At 42.4% G+C, this 20,405-nt stretch overlaps 2 protein-coding genes across 3 annotated transcripts in view; one reads left to right on the top strand and one right to left on the bottom strand.

Annotated features, from left to right (window-relative positions):
• Window positions 1-20,405, bottom strand: part of psmd1 (proteasome 26S subunit, non-ATPase 1) — a 53,202-nt gene that overhangs the window by 18,208 nt on the left and 14,589 nt on the right. The window lies entirely within an intron of this gene.
• htr2b (5-hydroxytryptamine (serotonin) receptor 2B, G protein-coupled) lies at window positions 4,404-19,320 on the top strand. Its single transcript, XM_046300749.1, has 4 exons — window positions 4,404-4,774; window positions 5,668-6,301; window positions 15,711-15,911; window positions 17,751-19,320. Exons 2-4 carry the CDS (start codon window positions 6,040-6,042, stop codon window positions 18,671-18,673), a joined length of 1,386 nt encoding a protein of 461 aa, XP_046156705.1. The 5' UTR covers window positions 4,404-4,774; window positions 5,668-6,039; the 3' UTR covers window positions 18,674-19,320.

The following is a 20,405-nucleotide window of genomic DNA, read 5'->3' as shown; positions in this document are numbered from 1 at the left end:
AACTTACGGTATAATTTGGCAGAATGTTACTCAAGTCTAAACACTGCCAGTGTAAGTGAATATTTCGGTCTAACCCTCCCAATCCACTACCTTCGACCATCGTGTTTTACATGTAAATGCCAGGGTTTCTTCCCACATCACATTTCCCTGGTTTCCACAGGTCCAACCGTCTCATTGTGAGGAAACTCCTCACATGTTCATTTTGAACCGAGACCTTATACAAACTCTCCCAGGTCTGCAGCTGTGTCAAGATGGTTTCTTTAAACAATTTACACTACGTAATTATAGTTAACCCCCCTCCTCCCCTCAATAGCACCCTAACAGGAGTACAAGGTGAGAAAATAGAGGTAAGAGCAGGGTGGGATGTAGATTTTGGACCCTAACCTCATCTTTACTTAAGGCTCAAAGTGCCGTTAGGGTAAGGGCCATTTGCCATTAGGCGCTTGAGATTTAAAGTGAATTTAAATGGGCTCTATTCTAAGAGTAAAGTGGGAACGGAGAGCAAGTGGCTCTGGGACAAGAAATGTAGGTTCTTTAAAAGAGCAACTGAAGTCAATAAACAACTTATCATTTGATAGAAAACAGCCTCTGTGGCATCGATATTAAATCAGAAACATTTATTCTACTATCAAAATTGACTACAAAGTATAAAGAGGATAATTTTTGGTCATAAATTCAATCTGGTCCAAAACAGAGTTTTGTAAGTGAGTTCGTCATGATTTAGGGCTGTTGACCAACACAGGATACACAGCGTCGGTGACTGAGCTCTTTCCAATCCTACTGCAGGATACAGTGAGACAGACCTACCCAGAGGATCAGTCTTTGGTTTTACTTGAAACACTGCATCAAACACCTCAGCTCAGGGGATCCCAAACTTTTGTCGTCCACAAACCCATTTTGATGTGAAAATTCTTCTAATATATATATAATATATATATTTTCCCCAGGGCTATGGCAGTCAATTACAAAACATCCTAACAGTATTTCTGATTGTCTTAACTCACGATACATACTTTTAACGTGGGGCTATGACAGTCAATTGCAAATGAGTCTGACAACGTCTCATCTCACCACCAGTGATGAGATGGGTGTGTTTGATGCATGTCAGAGCTTCTCAAAGTGAGGGGGCATGGGGTCAACAGCGTGCACCTCACCCCTTGCGGTCACATCCCACCTAAATCGATATTTGGTTTTAATGCAGACGAGAGCACTGAGGAATCCAGCGTCACACAAATATAAGCTGCCGAAGGGCACTGTGAGTTTTAATGGTCTGAGTGAGACTGCAGGGCATTTATTCCCTTCGAGTCAGGAACCAAAACACCTGCGAATGCTTTGTCTGCAGCGCTCGGTCACACGACAGTTCGAAAGGCCGCACTTGAATCATTCCGATTTAAGAGCCACAGTCACGGCCTTTGCCCACGATCTAAGGGAACCGATTGAATTGATCTTTTAGATGTCAATACTTCTCATTTAGATTTTTAAGATGAACCACATTACAATGATTTTAAGATACAACGATGATATATAAAAACGTTCATTATTTTGGAAATTCTCCCGCAACCCCATTTTCATACGACCCCTAGTTTGGGAACCGCGGCCTTAGCTAGATGTAAAAATTTAGCGACTAAAACATCCTCGTCAAAAAGAAAATCCTAATTCATTACAGATTTCTTTAGGTATCTTAGATTAATTCTGACTATTTTGAGGAAGTGATACTGGCTTTGTTCCATCCACCTAATCATCCTCAGCTTCCAATTGGCTCATTCATGCCCCCCCTGTAACTATTCCCCAGGTCGTTGCTGTACTGCTATGCAAATGAGTCGCCTGTTGTAGCCCGTGCAATGTGTTCCAGTGTGTCTTTCAGTGAAAATTCCTGCCAAACCGGTCAGCTAAATTAAACATGTATTACTCATATTTGGTCACAAAAAAAAAGGGAACGCAATTACGACTGGTCAGGAACAATACTGCCTGAGAAAGAGGGATTTCATCAGAAGTAGTGGTGACTTCACATTCACTTCTTACTCAAATCACTACAATGTGTGCTACATTATCAACACTGGAAATGTATTCCAGCATAGCCCATGGTAATGTCTTGAATTAGGGAATCTGTCGAGAAAGAGGCAAACAGCCACTATGGGATGAGGTCAGCAGCATTATATTGAGCGTGTTATCCAGCCTGCTATGCTGTAAAAAGGCAGTTGGATAAGACCAACACTGCCATGGCGCGGACAGTGAAAACGATGAGGATATTGCCTTCAGATTTCCCAGAAAGGTTCCGTTCTCCGTAATGGTCATTGAGAGTCTGTCAGTTAGGTTTTAATCGTCCTTCACCCGAAAAACGATAGGCGGTAAACCAATCCTCTATAATAAAAAAACAGACCCCTCAGCCTTTTCCAAAAGAACAAGCATAATCGTCAATGTCGCAAATCCCTCTCCATGACTCATGCCAGTAACTCACTAAAAACAAACAAAAAAATAGCGCAGCTCAACCAGAAAATATGACGCGTCCCTGCAATCGAAGAGGTCCTTTCTGTTTCTCAGAGAAAACCTCATCGGTTTGATGGCGTGAAGAGGCCAGGAGGACGTGATAATTATCAAGCTGCTTAAGAAAGTTCAGAGGAATATGGATCCCTTTTGCCAGACACCGAACACGTTGTACACGTTATTACGGTTGTGCTACTGCTCAAACCATAGTCCTTCAAACCAAAAACAGGCCGTCTTCATTTTAAAACCAATTTAAACTAGTAGTGTCAAACCAACTGCACATTTCTCATAGAAATGTGTGTTACAGATATGCCATTCTCATTGAAAGGAAGTCTAAGGAGTGGTAGGTCAATTCTACATGCACTTTTCTATGATTCCCATTTTAAAGTAGAGTTTTTATGTCTTTCACTTTTGTACACAAGCTTCCAACAGCTGAAAATAATACATTTTTGGTTATGGAAAACTGTCAAATAAACTTTGATTCGATAACATTTGGAGTTAATAAACAGCCTAGTGGTTAGAGCGTTGGGCCAGTAACCAAAAGGTTGGTGGATCGAATCCCCGAGTTGACATGGTAAAATAAAATAAAATAGAACTGTCTCTGAACAAGGCAGTTAACCCACTGTTCCTAGGCAGTCATTGTAAATAAGAATTTGACTTGCCTAGTTAAATAAAAGTTAAAAGAATAAAAACACCTAGTCAATTGTCCAACTGAAGTCTTTCAATCGAAAACGTGTCTTCCATATTTAACGTAACCCCTATATAGGCTATGTGCATCTGATGGTGTCTGACGCTGAATTGAATAATAATTAAAAAGCACAGTAGCACCAGCTCAATCCATCCTGTCCCTTCCACTCAGCAGCCAGAGATGCCAGCACAGTGACACACGTAGGAAGCAGGGAAACACTAAGGCTAATCAAACCAATACCAGTTCATACATACACTGCCAAAAAGTCTGTGATTTACTTCGTCATTCCACTCGATCCAAATTAGTCATGAAAAGCAGTGTTTCTTTCCACACAGAGACATAAGAACATTTTGCAGGACTTCTCTGTACTCCATGAATCCCACTCCAATTAGAAACGACTACAGACTTAAACATGAGTGAAATCATGCCCATTGCTATCCTGTCTAGCTGGAAGATATGAAGAATTGGGCATGTCATTGTCCTAAAATCTAAGTCAGCGGAATGTTCAATCAAATTGTATTTAAATAATTTTTCAAGTAGCATGCGCAGAGTTAATGCAGAAAGGTAGAAAACAGATGTTTGTGAGGCGCTAGCAGGAAGTCCCCTGGGCAACTCCTAACATCAGAGGATCAGGAACATCCGAGTGATTCACATGGGAATCAGGCGAGGAGGGGGGGGACACCTTTGGCTTTTGTTCTAATCAAAAGACAATTGCTCTGACTTGGCCGGGGGTGGTTAGGCTGTCAAGATAAGCGAGATTTGAGATGTCAAACATAACCCCCTATACAGGCACGGAAAGGGAGACAAAAAAACTTGGCTCTGCAATTTCTTATATAACCATCATCCGGAAAATGCGTTTTTAGTTTTTATCTAAAAAAAATGATAATGCTGTTTCAACAGGACACGTGAAGCAACATTTAACCTACACAACTAAAAACTCTCTCCTTCTCCAACCACCATCCCCAGCCCCTACTGGAGGAGAGAACAGAAAGAGACAAACATAAACAGTAAGTCGGCTGTGTTGAAGGAAATTGCCTCCCAGAAACATCGGCATTCGGCCAGCTCTGAGACATTCATCTGTCTTCTCCCTAGCCTGACTCATGGATAAGTGAGGTGGTAAGAGAGAGCGAGAGAGAGATAGGAGGGAGCGAGGGGGATGGAGAAGCAGTATGGGGGAGTGAGAGACAGAGTGCGAGAAGGGGGGGGGGGGGGGGAGACAGGACATCTGAAAGTTTTCAACCTGTGATCGCAGTAGGTGATGCGAATCAAAACCGGGGGCTCATCCAACAAGCGGGACAAAGGAATTTCCTACGGATGGAATGCACCAAAGTGAGATAATATTAGGCAAATATTTTCACACGGGGAGGGCTGCCTGTGACATTTTTAGATTTTGGAGGAGTTATAAGTTATAAAAACATGATCGGGACAAGAAGGAAAAAAAGCAGTCATTGAAGGAGTTTGAGGATCGAGTTGTTTGGTGATGAACAGCACTGGTTTTGCACGATTGAAAAACAAAAAGTGGATTATAGCAGCTCAGAAGGCGATACAAATGTACAGGACAAACCAAAAAGGAGAACACAAGGGCTGTTGCCTTTGATGAAGGTAAGAAAGACAAACTATTTGTTAATCTTTCTAAAAATAAAAATCAGTCAAATCTTCAGGAAATGGTTCATGTTTTTGATCAAAAAGTCAGAACTCCTGAGCTGTGCTTGATTTTAATGTCAGACGGTTAACTTTATTAAAGGAAGATTTTTAAAAATGTATGAGTTATAATTAATGATGGCATGGAAATAACATGTATAAGCAATCTCTAAATCGTGACCATATTGAGTAATATTATTGTCAATTAAATAATGACCAAATATGCTTGAGTTTGCATAACTTTGTTCTATAAAAATGGAGGGGGAATCATAATTATTAATTAGTGCCACAGACTTAAACCACTATATGATATGCAGTGAATAAGCTAGATGTGTTACAAGTAACTAGTAACTATTTACACTACAAACCAATAGAATAGAAAATTAAGGAAATTATTTTTTACAAATAAAATTGCTTTCAAATGATGAAATGCAAAAGCGTTATTAAATTCTGTTCATAACTGAACCATGCTTAATTGAACATCAGTTCAAGAAATAATTCTAGCAATGTTTTTATGACATGCAATCGTTTAACCTTACGTGTTAACAATTTTGATTGACAATAAAAATGTTCAAACCACTACACAGAGGCCCAGAACGACCATATACGCAGTTTAAAAATTTTTTTACACACACAAAAACAAATGTAGAAAAACATGCCAGAGTTAAGCGCGCAAGCAAGCAGTGATTAGCCGATAGCTGTTTCCTTGGTCTAGAAACAATACTAATGACTGTGGAGGAAAAACTCATGACATTTGTTATGATAAATGTCACTCATCATTAGAGGTCTTCACACTGAAACTAATGTCCAAGGGGTTTAACATTGTCATTTTTGTTTCCTTCTAAAACTTTTAGTAGAAACTGGCCTGTTCTAGAGCGTACACAAACCAGAAGACAACGGCGCCTGGATTACGAGTCAGACAACCAACTCTTGACCTAACACCCCTTTTTCCTGTGGAGGTACATTCTGTGCTTAGATTACTGCCTTGAACACGTTTTGAGGCGACATGTTAAGTTTTGGAGCTGCTGGGCTTTTTTGATTGTAAAGTGGGCCTTTTGGTTTATACGGTGCACCCGGGTATGAGCCACCGCCCTGTGTACTGGACCTAAGCTGCCCTCCCCCCACCCCTGCTCGTGGGACCCTGTGACCATGCTGACCAAGCCCCCTGAACCAGCCAGAGCAGAGCCCCGACCCGCGCCCAACCCAGCCGTCCTCTCCACAGCAGCATGTCCCAGCCAGAGGCACCCCCGCTGGCGGTCAACGGTTCGGGGTCTGGGGAGGTGGCTGGTGCTCAGCTACGCTGGGCCGCATTGCTCATCATTATGGTCATCATCCCCACCATTGGGGGCAACATCCTGGTCATCCTGGCAGTGTCGCTGGAGAGGAAGCTGCAGAATGCCACCAACTACTTCCTGATGTCCCTGGCAGTGGCCGACCTGCTAGTGGGACTCCTGGTGATGCCCATTGCCCTCATCACTGTGCTCTACAGTAAGTCACCTCAACATGGTTGACCTCTTGCCTTGTCATCAGAAAGGACCCCTTCATTGGTACCTTCATTCAATCTATTGTAACTCAAGACCCTGCTGATACTAGGGTTGGGCGGAATACTGTATACTTTTTTAATTTTTATTTTAAATACCCACGGTATGATTTACACCTCACAAAATCTTTTCAATTGGCTCTTTTTAAAGAAATACCTGCAGTCAACTTGTGTCAATAGATAAAGCAGATGGCGTTGTTAATAAAAAGAAATATGCAACAGGAGAAATTAAGAAGCCATTCAACATAAAACACCATGACTGGCTCAAAGAGCACATGGAAACTTTTGTGAGGATCCTACTAATGGTTTCCAGCTAAATATCTAAAGACGCGCCAAATAAATTATCTCCAGCTCAGGGCTCCAGCTATGCATTTGGTTTACGAACCAAGTGCCTAGATGTCAAGATCAAGTTCCTTGGTTACAGCAGAGAATCAATCCTCTCCTGGATCAACATTCTTGTTGTTTGATATTTGTTTTCTGTGTGCAGAAAAACCTCTGAGTTAACTGTACAACTTCATGAGCTGGGGGGGGGGGGGGGGTCTGTCTTCGCAATTGGTTTACGTTTTTGGTTTACGTCTTCGTACGTGGTTTACGTTTTTTTAAAGCATAAAATGTATTTATTGTTACATTTTTAAATAAATCTCCACTAGTTTGCACTGACGATAATACTGTATACCCCAGGATGGTACAGGATTTAGGTATGATCATCTGTATACAACCCAACCACAGCTGATACTAAAAGGTACTGATCCTACAAGTCTGAACAGTTCATAGAACTGCAACACCATGATTTCCTCAACATCAATTTGAATGATTATTTTTTTGGCCCCAACACAGCAGCTGATTCAAGCACAAAGGCTGGCCTCTTACTCGTGTTTAGCTTGGCTCCCATCGATCAGGTCTAAATTTCACTTGGGTCACCCTAGTTCCCATGGAGCCGCAATTATAAAGCTGCTGTCAGTTGAGACCAGAGAAACACCTGTAAATGTGCATTGCAAAGCAGATATCCACCTCAGTAGGTAAGCCACAACATTTTAATTTAATCTAGCAGATCTAGCATTCGATGACAAGAATTGCCACCTTCTTTTGTTAACTGAACAACCGAGCAAAAAATGAATATGCATATTCATTATATAATAATTCACGAACAGCAGAGTTCGGACACCACGGGAGATGCTGCTGAATCTCCGCCAGTTACAGTATAAACAAATTAATAGCAGATGGCAAAAACACAAGATAGTGGACAATAAACAAGGTACTTCATTTGGCTGTGTAATCACAGCAGAGGCACATTCACATCAGGTGGCAATGATCACGATGACCCAATTTCCCAATGACTCTCCCTCGGCTCGCACACTCACTTAGCCAGGGAAAAATACAGCTATAAGACCGAACTGAAAAGATTTGAATTCGATTCTATTTTTTTTAACCTTTATTTAACCAGGCAAGTCAGTTAAGAACACATTCTTATTTTCGATGACGGCCTGGGAACAGTGGGTTAACTGCCTGTTCAGGGGCAGAACGACAGATTTGTACCATGTCAGCTCGGGGGTTTGAACTCGCAACCTTCCGGTTACTAGTCCAACGCTCTAACCACTAGGCTACGCTGCCGCCCCAATGGAATTAGATTCCATTAAGTGACGTAGCTTCACAAATGATTTATTTCACCTTTGTTTAACTAGTTATTTACAATGACAACCTACTGGGGAACAGTGGGTTAACTGCCTTGTAAAAATCTGTCTTTCTGCCCCTGAACCTTGTCAACTCAGGGATTCGATCCAGCAACCTTTCGGTTACTGGCCCAACACTCTAACCACTAGGCTACCTGCCGCCCCCCTCTAAACACTAGGCTACCTGCCGCCCCCCTCTAAACACTAGGCTACCTGCCGCCCCCCTCTAAACACTAGGCTACCTGCCGCCCCCCTCTAAACACTAGGCTACCTGCCGCGCAAACTATGTGCCGTGCAAACAGTGGGCACGAGGCTAACTGTATAGTTGGGGGGGCCTCCATCCTTCCATCGGACCTTAATGACGTCCATCAGGCCTAGACGAAGGGGAAGGAGGGGATCAGGCCTAGACGAAGGGGAAGGAGGGGATCAGGCCTAGACAAAGGGGAAGGAGGGGATCAGGCCTAGACAAAGGGGAAGGAGGGGATCAGGCCTAGACAAAGGGGAAGGAGGGGATCAGGCCTAGACAAAGGGGAAGGAGGGGATCAGGCCGAGACAGAGGGGAAGGAGAGGATCAGGCCGAGACAGAGGGGAAGGAGAGGATCAGGCCGAGACAGAGGGGAAGGAGAGGATCAGGCTGAGACATAGGGGAAGGAGAGGATCAGGCCGAGACAGAGGGGAAGGAGAGGATCAGGCCGAGACAGAGGGGAAGGAGAGGATCAGGCCGAGACAGAGGGGAAGGAGAGGATCAGGCCGAGACGAAGGGGAAGGAGAGGATCAGGCCGAGACAGAGGGGAAGGAGAGGATCAGGCCGAGACAGAGGGGAAGGAGAGGATCAGGCCGAGACGGAGGGGAAGGAGAGGATCAGGCCGAGACGGAGGGGAAGGAGAGGATCAAAGTCAAGGCCATGTGATCACATAAATAAGAGCCAGAGGCTTCCGAGAAGTAGTAGCCCATGTTCAGTGGGAGGGGGGCTGCGTATGTGTACGTGTGCGCACATGTAAGTTCGCACAGAGTTCCATGTCTGAATGGACGCAAGGTACGTTTGTGCAGGGGCAGCTGTCGTTTCTCTACTGGCTGGAGACCGAGCACACAGCAAGGGGGGCCCCTTTAGAGCCACTGGGCAGTTAAGGCCTGCAGCTCTAAGAACAGTGTGTGTAGGCAAACGTCGAGAGAGGGAATCAGTGCAAACTTCCAAATACCACCTGAAATTTACCAAAGGACAGAGACAAGATGCTGTAGCTACACTATTGTCACCACTATTATATCACCTCCACTAAACACTAGACTCTCTAAATTCCCAATAAACCACAACAACTACTTGCTTAAAATAAACAGAAAGTAATAGCGACTCCAGTTTTTTTGACCATTTATCCACTTTCTGTGTCTGCCTGGGTGGATCTCCTCTCCATCCCAAACCCTGGCTGCGGGAGAAGTTTCAGACTAACCGGGAGTATCTATTGCCTCAAACTAGTGACGTGCAGTTGACTCTTACCGACCAAAGAGTTCCCCAACGAGTAACTTGGACATTTATTTTGTTGTATGTTTGCCCCGCTGGCCGAAATGAAAAGAGCAGCACTAATACGTGCTACTCTAGATTGTACTGCAGCATAGAGAAGAAAAATACATGTGTTTAGAACTACTGATTGCAAGGTGCACAAATGAATGCTATTAATTAATTATTGACCGCTATCGAAGGACAACAGGGATGTTTCTGCCATAATAATTCTAAAAAAAAGATAGCTAGCTATCGGTTTATTTGATTAAAATGGAAAAATGCTTTCAGTGTAAACTTAACTAAAACCAGATAAAATATGTACAAAAGATAAATGGACCTACATATTTGTACATTATATAATCTTTGATAACTAACCAGAATAAAAGCTAGACAGCTAGACAAACAATGCAGTATTAAATTGTTAGGTTGAGCAAAATAACAGCGTTGGCCATGGCAACATGCATAGTGTGGCAGGAAACTAGCTTTAAAAACAGCAAAGGAAAAAAAAGTCAGAAATGTGTAGAATTGCAGGAAATCGGCTTAAAAAAAAAAAAAAAAAAAAAAACTCTACACCAACCAGATTGGGACGTCTAAAATGTTGCCACGCCGTCTGAAACACCCCAGCCACGCCCACCACCTAAGTCCCTTCTTGATCCAGAAACAAAATGGCTGCAGTTCGCAAACGATATTGTGCTAATCTCTCAGCAGTCAAGCAACTGCTTCCCGCCAAGAGTCGTTCACAATCCATTTCGGTTGCAGGAGACAACTAGACCTCAGTCCAGAACAATTGTATTTGTATGCCTAGCAATCACAAAATGGACATTGAGTCACACTTATATATCTCAGTCACAAATTACAGATCCAATAAGCCCCCCCTATGGTGAACGTGGGGCTTGTAGAATCATGATTCTTTTTAGTTTCAGAGTTTAGTTCATCAGTAGTGTAGTCCTTACTGAATCTAATGAACTAAGATTATTTTGGAGTGAACGGAGTTGAAAAGATCAGTCACTAAAAAAAAAACTTCCCATCATCACCTCAAACATCCAATATTAATGAGTTAGTGAGCCCAATCATAATTAGACCTTCCAAAATTAAACATTTTACTGGAGGAGGACATGTCTAGTGTGCAACTGCTTTCGATAAGAGCTGTAAAAGAAGTCCTGAGGGCCCCTTCCACATCTGCCCAGCAGATGAATGTAAGGCTTTTACAGTAAACACCTTGAAAAATGACATGGTTCCAAATGTTTAACGGCTGCATTGTAGACTGACTACAGTGCTAAACTAAAAACATACAGCCGACTGAGGCTTGGGTGACGAGAGAGAACAATTAAGAAAAGGAAGGAAGGATTCGGGAGGGGAGGGTGGATGCACTAACCATAGCGCCATATTTACGAGGAAGCACCATTAGAAGTGTTTACATGGTGGACAGATAAATGTTTACCTCAATATATTTGGGCCGTGGCATAAGACAGTGCAGAAAACATGTTCATTGTTCCACAATCAGAATGAAGAGTAGAATTAAGATTTCACGAAATCGCCCACCAGGCCATAAGAGGATGACGACGGAACATTCTTACCCTTCTTTACTAATGAGCTTAAGACTGTTTCAGGGAGAGGTCACTCTTTTGCAAGACAAGCGTCGACCCCAGACTCACCCAGTCTCCCCACACACAAACACCTGGTAGGGCCTAGGTTTACATCTACGTTTCAACCAGCGCTGTCTTTTAACCTAAACTTCACCATAATTCATTTTGAGAACCCCGGAATGTCATTAAGTCAAAAACATGCCTCATTTAAAAATGTAAACAAAACCTCCAAGCGATCCATTTAGTGCTCTGGCTTTATAACGAGAAAAATACAACATATGAATTAATGCTGCATTGAAGGACGTCGGTGCAGAATAGAAAACTCTAGAAGGGCTGTTAAATCCTTCAAAATAATAATTATTTTCATCTGTGGGACATCGATTGTCAATCAAATTCCAGGGAGTGCCGAGTGTCCGGGTTTTCCACATTGTTACGTTGCAGCCTTATTCTAAAATGTATCAAATAAAAAATAAAAATCCTCAGTAACACACAATACTCCATAATGACAGAGCAAAAACAGTTGTAGAAATGTTGGCCAATTTCTTAAAAATAAAACAGAAATAGCTTATTTACCTAAGTATTTAGACACTTTGCTATGAGACTCAAAATTGAACTCATGTGCTTCCTGTTTCCATTGATCATCTTTGACACTTTTCTACAACTTGGAGTCCACCTGTGGTAAATTCAATTGATTGGACATGATTTGGAAAGGCACACACCAGCCTATATAAGGTCCCACAGTTGACTGCATGTCAGAGCAAAAACCAAGCCATGAGGTCAAAAGAATTGTCCGTAGAACTCAGAGGCAGGGTTGTGATAAGGCAAAGATCTAGGAAAGGGTACCAAAATATTTCTGCAGCATTGAAGGTCCCCAAGAACACAGTGGCCTCCATCATTCCTATCAAACATATCTGGAGAGACCTGAAAATAGCTTTGCAGCAACGCTCCCCATCCAACCTGACAGAGCTTGAGAGGATCTGCAGAGAAGAATGGGAGAAACTCCCCAAATACAGGTGTGCCAAGCTTGTAGCGTCAAACCCAAGACTTGAGGCTGTCATCGCTGCTTCTACAAAGTAATGAGGAAAGCGTTTGAATACTTATTTAAAATAAAACTGCTATCACATTTACATAAGTTGGCAAACATTTCTAAAAACCTGTGGTTTTGCCTTTGGGGTATTGTGTCATTATGGGGTATTTTGTTATTGTTATTTTCCCCTTCATCAATTTTAGTATAAGGCTGTAACGTAACAGAATGTGGACAACGTCAAGGGGTCTGAATACTTTCCGAAGGCACTGTATATATCATACATAGAGACTATAAATCAATTGTGATGTCTAGATCAGCTTTTACCAGATTAAGGATGAGTTCTTCCTTACAGAAGGAAACAAGGATTATCATATAAAGTATGGAGGCCCTTAAGAACTGTGGGCATGGCGTGTATAATCAGAGCCTGACAAACATCAATGACTCAGGTCAGATCGTTTACACCCCGGTATTTGTTGGAAAGGGGGACATTTTCTAAAAATAAGCAATAATCATGATTTGTTTAATGGCAATAATACTACTCAGACACAGCACTTCACCAAGACGGCGATCTCAGCGTAGTTTATTTCGAGTCCAACTCTGCTTTTTCCACAACTCTGGAATGGTGACCTCAACCTAGAGGTTGGAAGCTCTGTTTTCATAGAATTCTCTTTCTCGCTCTTGAAGCTGGTGTACTGCAATGACTTCACACGTTTGTATTAGAAATGTGGCCTTGGATGGACACCTCTGTAGCCTTGGAAACACTTCTATAATCAGAAACTTTACCAGCAAACAGATTTTTAAATATGGTATAAGCACACAATATCCTCACATGTAGAATTTGTTGAGTATTATTCCCATCGAAGGGGCCCACAAAGATACTCTTAGAAAGTAGCCTACCTATCAAAGTATAAATATCCCACAGAAAATATTTCTAAATGAAAAAAGGAGAAAAGGCAAGTGGTGCGTGGAGCTGAACAAAGCCCCTGAAATGGTGAGCGATAGACGTGGGAGCTGAACAAAGCCCCTGAAATGGTGAGCCGTAGACAAGAAGGTGAACAAAGCCCCTGAAATGGTGAGCCTTAGACGAGGAGGTGAACAAAGCCCCTGAAATGGTGAGCAATAGACGTGGGAGCTGAACAAAGCCCCTAAAATGGTGAGCCGTAGACGAGGAGGTGAACAAAGCCCCTGAAATGGTGAGCAGTAGACCACCAAAATAATGAACGCCCACTACATTCATAGGGCACATCTAGAACAGGGAGGACACTAAAATGTTGTGATCAAATGTTTATTTATTTTATAGTTTAATATGTATATACAAATATTAAAAGTAATACTTGTTAACAAAAAAAATAAACATATCCACTAATGCTTGAATTATGAAATTACAAGCCATCAGCAAAACAGGTTAACAAGAAAAATCATTCAAGAACCTTTCCAACACACAATTATGGGGCAATTTCACGCCCAGGACCCAAAATAAAGAAACACATATGGCGAGAAGGGGCCAGAACACATCTACATCAAGAACATAGCGCTTTCAGCTCCCTACAAAGAGTCATAAGAAGCATTTCTCGGCAGTAAATTAATTATTTACTAAAAAACAGAATTCTTTACATCAGAGCTGGTTTTAAATCATTAGCTATTGAAGCGCATCTCCCCAATGCTGGTGGCGTCACTGATGTCCACAACACAAGTTCTGTTTAGAATGCAAAAGGTTTGCTGGACAAAATGGGACTAATCAGAAATGGGCTACTTCCTCCTAAGGAATGAAAGAACATAAAACACCTCCGTCATAGGCCACCAAATTCAGAGAAACGGCAGGAATAAATGTCCAACTTCACACTTCATTTCCTATTAGAAAAATATCCTACATTTCCAACTTTAATTTTGGCGTCTGACAAATCTCTATTCCTCTCCCACACACACACACACCCACCCCATGCAGTCCTTGACATTATAAACGCAACCATTTCAACGATTTTACTGAGTTACAAATCATATAAGGAAATCAGTTCACTGAAATAAATGAATTAAACACTAACCTATGGATTTCACGCCTGGTCAGGGGCCGAGCCAGGGCCAGCCAATCACGAGTTTTTCACCACAAAAGGGCTTTATTTCAGACAGAAATACCCCTCAGTTGTCCGGGATCACTGGTCTTAGACGATCTCACAGGTGAAGAAGCCAGATGTGGAGGTCCTGGGCTGGCGCGGTTACACGTGGTCTGCAGTTGCGAGACCGGTTGGACGTACTGCCAAATTCTCTAAAATTACGTTGTAGGCGGCTTATGGTAGAGAAATTAACATTCTCTGGCAACAGCGCTGATGGACATTCCTACAGTCAGCATGCCAATTGCACACTACCTCAAAACTTAAGACATCTGTGGTATTCGTGTTGTGTGACAGAACTGCAAATTTGAATGGCTTTTTGTCCCCAGCACAGGGTGCACCTGTGTAATGATCCCACTGTTTAATCAGCTTATTGATATTCCACACTTATCAGGTGGATGGATTATCTTGACAAAGGAGAAATGCAGTGGTGGGAAAATTACCCAATTTTCATACTTGAGTAAAAGTAATTGTTAATTTTCTATTAAAAAAGATGTCACCCACCCAGTAAAATACTACTTGATTAAAAGTCTATTTTGTTTTATATATGCACTTAAGTATCAAAAGTAAAAAATAAAAATATGAATCAGTTCAAATTCCGTATATTGAGCAAAGCAGATGGACACATTTTCGAGTTTATTTATTTACGGATAGCCAGGGGCACACTCTGACGAAGCACGCGTCTAGCGCGTCTGCCAGTTTAGAGGCAGTAGGGATGACCAGGGAGGTTCTGTTGATAAGAATGCCAGTTAGCAGGACAGAAAAATGTGGTCTAAGGCTAAGCATTCAAAACATAACAAGTACTTCTGGGTGTCAGGGAAAACATAGAGTAAAAGTACATTATTATCTTTAGGAATTTAGTGGAGTAAGTTAAACAGATAATAATTTTTTCTTAAGTTGGTTTTTTTTGGTGGTGGGGGGGGGTAAGTACTTCACATCACTGGATAAATGCTCACCAATATGGATATAATCACATTTGTGCACACAATTGAGAGAAATCAGTTTTTTTGCACATATGGAACATTTCTGGGTTCTTCTAATTCAGCTCATACACTTTGCATGTCTGATATTTTTGTTCAGTGCAGATGGTAATAAATTACTTGAATGGCTATTATGTTGATTTTTACAATGACTTAGAAACTAAAATCTAAAAATAGGCTCTTCTCAGGGTAAAAATAAAAAAATAATAGATTTAGCACCATAGTAATGAAGTTTGAGAATTTGTCTAGAAAGGCATGGTTTACATTTCAAATGGTTCTGGATTGGCCCACGAGAGCAGCTAATAATCCAATGGTTTACATTTCAAATGGTTCTGGATTGGCCTACGAGAGCAGCTAATAATCCAATGGTTTACATTTCAAATGGTTCTGGATTGGCCGACGAGAGCAGCTAATAATCCAATGGTTTACATTTCAAATGGTTCTGGATTGGCCTACGAGAGCAGCTAATAATCCAATGCTTCCCTTCTCAGATTCCGGGTGGCCTCTTCCGGAGTTTCTCTGTCCAATCTGGCTCTTCCTGGACGTCCTGTTCTCCACAGCGTCCATCATGCACCTGTGTGCCATCTCACTGGACCGCTACATCGCCATCAAGAAGCCCATTCAGCACAGCCAGTATAAATCCAGGGCCAAAGCCATGGCCAAGATAGCAGTGGTGTGGTTCATATCTATTGGTAAGATGCTCGGTTTCTTTTTGTTGTTGTTGTCCTGTGTTGATAAATAATAATAAATGCCATTTAGCAGACGCTTTTATCCAAAGTGACTTACAGTCATGTGTGCATACATTCTACGTATGGGTGGTCCCGGGAATCATCAGGAGCATTCTCCAATGTGTTGTTTGAACAAGTTTCTTTACGCTATGACATTGCGGTTCAATTCCCCGGGCGCCTGTGACATGCCTCAGAAAAGCAGGATGCAATAAAAGCTGCATAAAAATGTTTACATACAGTACCTCCCTTAAACTTAACCCCGACTAACACATTATCATAGTGTTAGCAGTCAAGGGGACCTGTGGGTTAACAGTTAATGAGCCGGAGAGATTTACACAAAAACGGCATCAAATTAAAAAGGGAGGTTTAAATGATCGAGTATGCCCCCAGGAAGGAAATTAATTTCACATCACTGCCCTTGTGAAACACCACAAAGCTTTGCGCACGTTATTTTTGCAATTGTATCTTTGAGCAGTGCAACGGCTTTACAATGTTGCTACAACGCTATGGATCACAGATTTGTTTTTCAGAAAAGTTTAAGCCAAAATAACATTCAAGACAAAAACCAAGCATTCAAACCGCAACCTTATTTGAAGACTCCTGGACCAGTAACCACTTGACTCTTCACAATAAGCATAAATGTGCACTGCAGAACAGATCGGAATCTGCAATTTTACAAAACTGAATAGTAAAGCAACACTAAAGAGCCTCTGGTATTTTCAGTAAAATTAGGTTACGAGACAAAAGGACATTTGGACTGAAGAGGATAAGGGGTAAAGCTAAGGACCAAACCTTTAGTCCATAAACAAGAGGGAGATGGAGCAGCTGAGCCACTGGAATCCTCTTCACACAGAACGTGTTTCATACGACGGAATGTCAGACAAACTGGTTTCCCGTAATTGGCCCAATCATAAGTCTATACGCAAAATTGGTCATTTGACACAGTCCAATAAGACAGTTTGAGACAAACATTGGTTTTATTTTCCTGATTGTTGGGCTTCTTATTACTTCTTGGTCACAGAGACTGTATTGTTAATGACTGGCCAGTGAAACAGTGGTAAATAACTTGGTTTGCATTGAAATTATATAAGCTTTCCTGTATGAAATTAAATTGAAAGCTGAAGCATTTAGGCGACTGGTGTGAGGACTTGGCAGAGTTCAGCCTGGCATTAATCAAGTTTCCAGTTTTATTAGTTACATGTACAGGATACACATTGTATACACCATCCAACAGACATGCTTACTAGCAGGTTAATGGAATTCATAGGGCGTTCAGACTCATTCACAACAGCACGCTCTCAGTTTTCACCCCGAGGCTAAGGTTCTAAGGTTTCTTTTGGTGAGCAAAACCAGACGATTGCTTAAGAGTTACGCGAGCAGCACTTAGACGCCATGACAGTAAAAGGGTCTCTTCGTCCAGGGTGTAGTGCTCACGGTCACTGTATTATAGCTGGTAATATTTGACTTGTTTATTTGATTTTTAAGCAAAGAATGAGAACTTCCAGAAGTCCCAGAATGACCCTTTGCGCTACCTCTGCTGTCCTCAGTCGTGAAAGCCTGAAGCTTTAAACAGAGTTATACTCTGGCAACATCAAAAGGAAAATCAGATGTGAAGATTTCATGCGCTCTAATAAAAGCAGCAAAAAGTGTCCACTGGCTGTGAGAAGATCCTGTCTCTACTCCCATAACACATTTAATCCCAAACAACCAAAGTTGTTAGTCTTCCCATCGAACACTGTGTAGAGACAACAAAGTTTGGATTGATGATTTGACTGACCAAACTTCTCTTTCTCTCTCACACAGGTATCGCAATTCCCATTCCCATCAAGGGGCTGAGAAACTACCATCTTCCCAACAATGTCACCTTTAACAGCAACCACACCTGCCTACTGAAACCAGACAGCTTCCGAGAATTCATCATGTTTGGCTCCATGACAGCTTTTTTCATCCCTTTGACCATCATGATGGTCATCTACCTGCTCACCATCCAGGTGCTGCGCAAGAAAGCCTTTCTGCTCAGGTCAAAGGTGACCCAACGCTTCACTCGCCCAACCGTCTCCTCAGTCTTCCAGAGGGAGCAGTCTGTGGCTTCTCCCACAACTGAGAAACTGCCAGGAAAATCCATTTCTCCCGCCAACCCAATCATAGGTGACGAGATCCCCATCCGTCGCATGTCCACCATAGGCAAGAAGTCAATGCAGAACCTGACCAATGAACAGCGTGCCTCCAAGGTGCTGGGCATAGTCTTCCTTCTGTTTGTGGTCATGTGGTGCCCATTCTTCATCACCAACATCACCTCTGTGCTGTGCGCCAGCTGCGACGTCCATGTGATCGGCCGTCTGATGGAGATCTTCGTGTGGGTGGGCTACGTGTCATCAGGCATCAACCCGCTGGTCTACACCCTCTTCAACAAGACCTTCCGCCAGGCCTTCACACGCTACATCACCTGTAACTACAGCAGCACCACTAACACGCCATCCAGGCAAACTAGGGAACAGCATGGCTGCAGGAATCTGACACGGATCGCCTTCCATTCATCTGTGGCGGAAAACTCCAAGCTGTTCATGAAGCGGGGGGTGAAGAACGGCATCGGGCCTGTGTGCTATCAGAGCCCGCCGAGGCCACGGCAAGCACCCATGGAGTCCTCTGCTAGCGTTCTACTGGACACTCTGCTCCTTACAGAGAATGAGGATTGCAAACTCAAAGAGCATGTCAGTTATGTGTAGTGCAAAAGAAAATAATTGGAACCAGAAAGTCATGTGAAAAAGACAGCCCAGGCTCGAGTTGTCCAGGGGTTCAGGTGACAAGACACCTTCCTTGAGCATCACTTCTGTGGATTCGGTGCTATTAAAAGAAAACACAGTGTGCTCTCAAGGGCGAAACGAAAGGAGATGCCGATCTCTGTCAAACACTTTGGCGAGAAAGAAGAGGCCCTCCGATTCTATAAAGAGATTGCTGCACATTAGGAGTAAAATGAGATGGCAAATAGGTGCATCGAGGTAGTTAGTTACCTTCAATAAAAGACTAACCCTATAACGCTCAGGTCGGATAGTCCTTAAGGAGGCTGCCAGACAGATAAGGAATGAGGACAGACGGTCTTGAAACACTCAAGTGGATACAATGTGTATTCCCATGCCACCTTGGGCTATTTGGTGGTCTGCTATGGACAATTTCCATGGAGGAGATGACATGCTTACCAATTGAGAGGATAAACACTCCTCCCACATAAACTAGACATTCAGCCTCCACATCACACAGAGTTCTGAAGGAATACACTATAAATGCCACCCATTTTAACGGCAGTGTTTTTATAAACTGTGAACAGATGTTATGAAAAGTCACAAGACCTATTTTCCCCAAAGTGTTATAATAATCCACTTGGATATATGTATATATATATATATATATATATATAAATTCAACGTAGACAAAACCTTTGCAAATGGGAAGCTTGTCAAGTACAAAATGTATAGCCTACGAATGGATGTGTGATGGTTCAGAAATGTATAAAAACTGTGCTTGGCTTAAAGAAAAGCCGTGTCCTTTTTTACAGTTCTTAAGAGGATCTTGAAAGCAGATGTAACTACCGACCAAGTCATCTTATTTTAAACACGTCTTTATCTCTGAAAATATGTGTTTTGCAGCCGCAACGGCCGATCTACTGTTTCACTTTCATCAGAGTTTATATAGTGTCTCCTTGATGGGGTGGTAATGAAGCAAAGCAAAGCTAACTGGACCCGAGAGCCAAAATAAACACACCATAAACCACTGTGCTCGGAGTTCATCGTCACAAACAACGACTACGAGGAGGCAGAATCCTGAACGTTAAGTGCGTAGGGACATGATCGCTTTATGAGGGGCAATAAAAAGGGCATTTTGATTCATTCTCCGTACCAGTGAATTAAGTGACGTAACAACTCAAAAACAATTGACTTCATATAAACCAAAAAAATAAGATTTTTATGGTGAGTGTACTAAATTAGTCCACAGCATAAAATCTATAATAATAAGTACCAAGGATGTACCACATGGCCAGAAATGTAATGAGAGAGCCTATGTTTGGTTCATTTACAAATTCTAATGCATATTTCTGCCATCATGAGACGGTGGTGAGGAATATACCCATGCCCTTTCGAAGCAGTTGGGGAGTGAGAGACGCCAGCACACCAGCGTTCACTTTGACCTTTGACCCACTCAGAGACAGCAGCTCTGAGCACCATGTCCTGGTTTCCCCAAGACTGTAAGGGGGCCTGGAAGCCATGGGGGGAGTGGGAGCTCAACTGAATTGTTGCCGCTCAGGAGGATCTCTAAACAGAGGAAGGATTTACACTAGGTTTATCTAACAGCCAATTGATCATGTGAATATCGCATAGCCTTTTTTGGGCTTAAAAATAGTCCCTCCATTTTCCTCTGCTTGGCTCAGTGCCGTTATATGCTGCAGTGCTGCCTGATGCTGTT

This window comes from Oncorhynchus gorbuscha, linkage group LG02 (genome assembly GCF_021184085.1).
Source record: "Oncorhynchus gorbuscha isolate QuinsamMale2020 ecotype Even-year linkage group LG02, OgorEven_v1.0, whole genome shotgun sequence".
NCBI lineage: Eukaryota > Metazoa > Chordata > Actinopteri > Salmoniformes > Salmonidae > Oncorhynchus > Oncorhynchus gorbuscha.
The sequence above is the reverse complement of the archived record's forward strand: the minus strand, read 5'-3'. Positions and strand labels throughout refer to the sequence as shown.

What these genes read in the sequence shown, in the direction of transcription:
- htr2b (XM_046300749.1), top strand. Translation starts at nt 6,040, where the DNA reads ATGTCCCAGCCAGAGGCACCCCCGCTGGCGGTCAACGGTTCGGGGTCT. An exon ending in CCTCATCACTGTGCTCTACA is followed by an intron (nt 6,302 to 15,710) that starts GTAAGTCACCTC and finishes TTCCCTTCTCAG; the next exon opens with ATTCCGGGTGGCCTCTTCCG. An exon ending in GGTGTGGTTCATATCTATTG is followed by an intron (nt 15,912 to 17,750) that starts GTAAGATGCTCG and finishes TCTCTCACACAG; the next exon opens with GTATCGCAATTCCCATTCCC.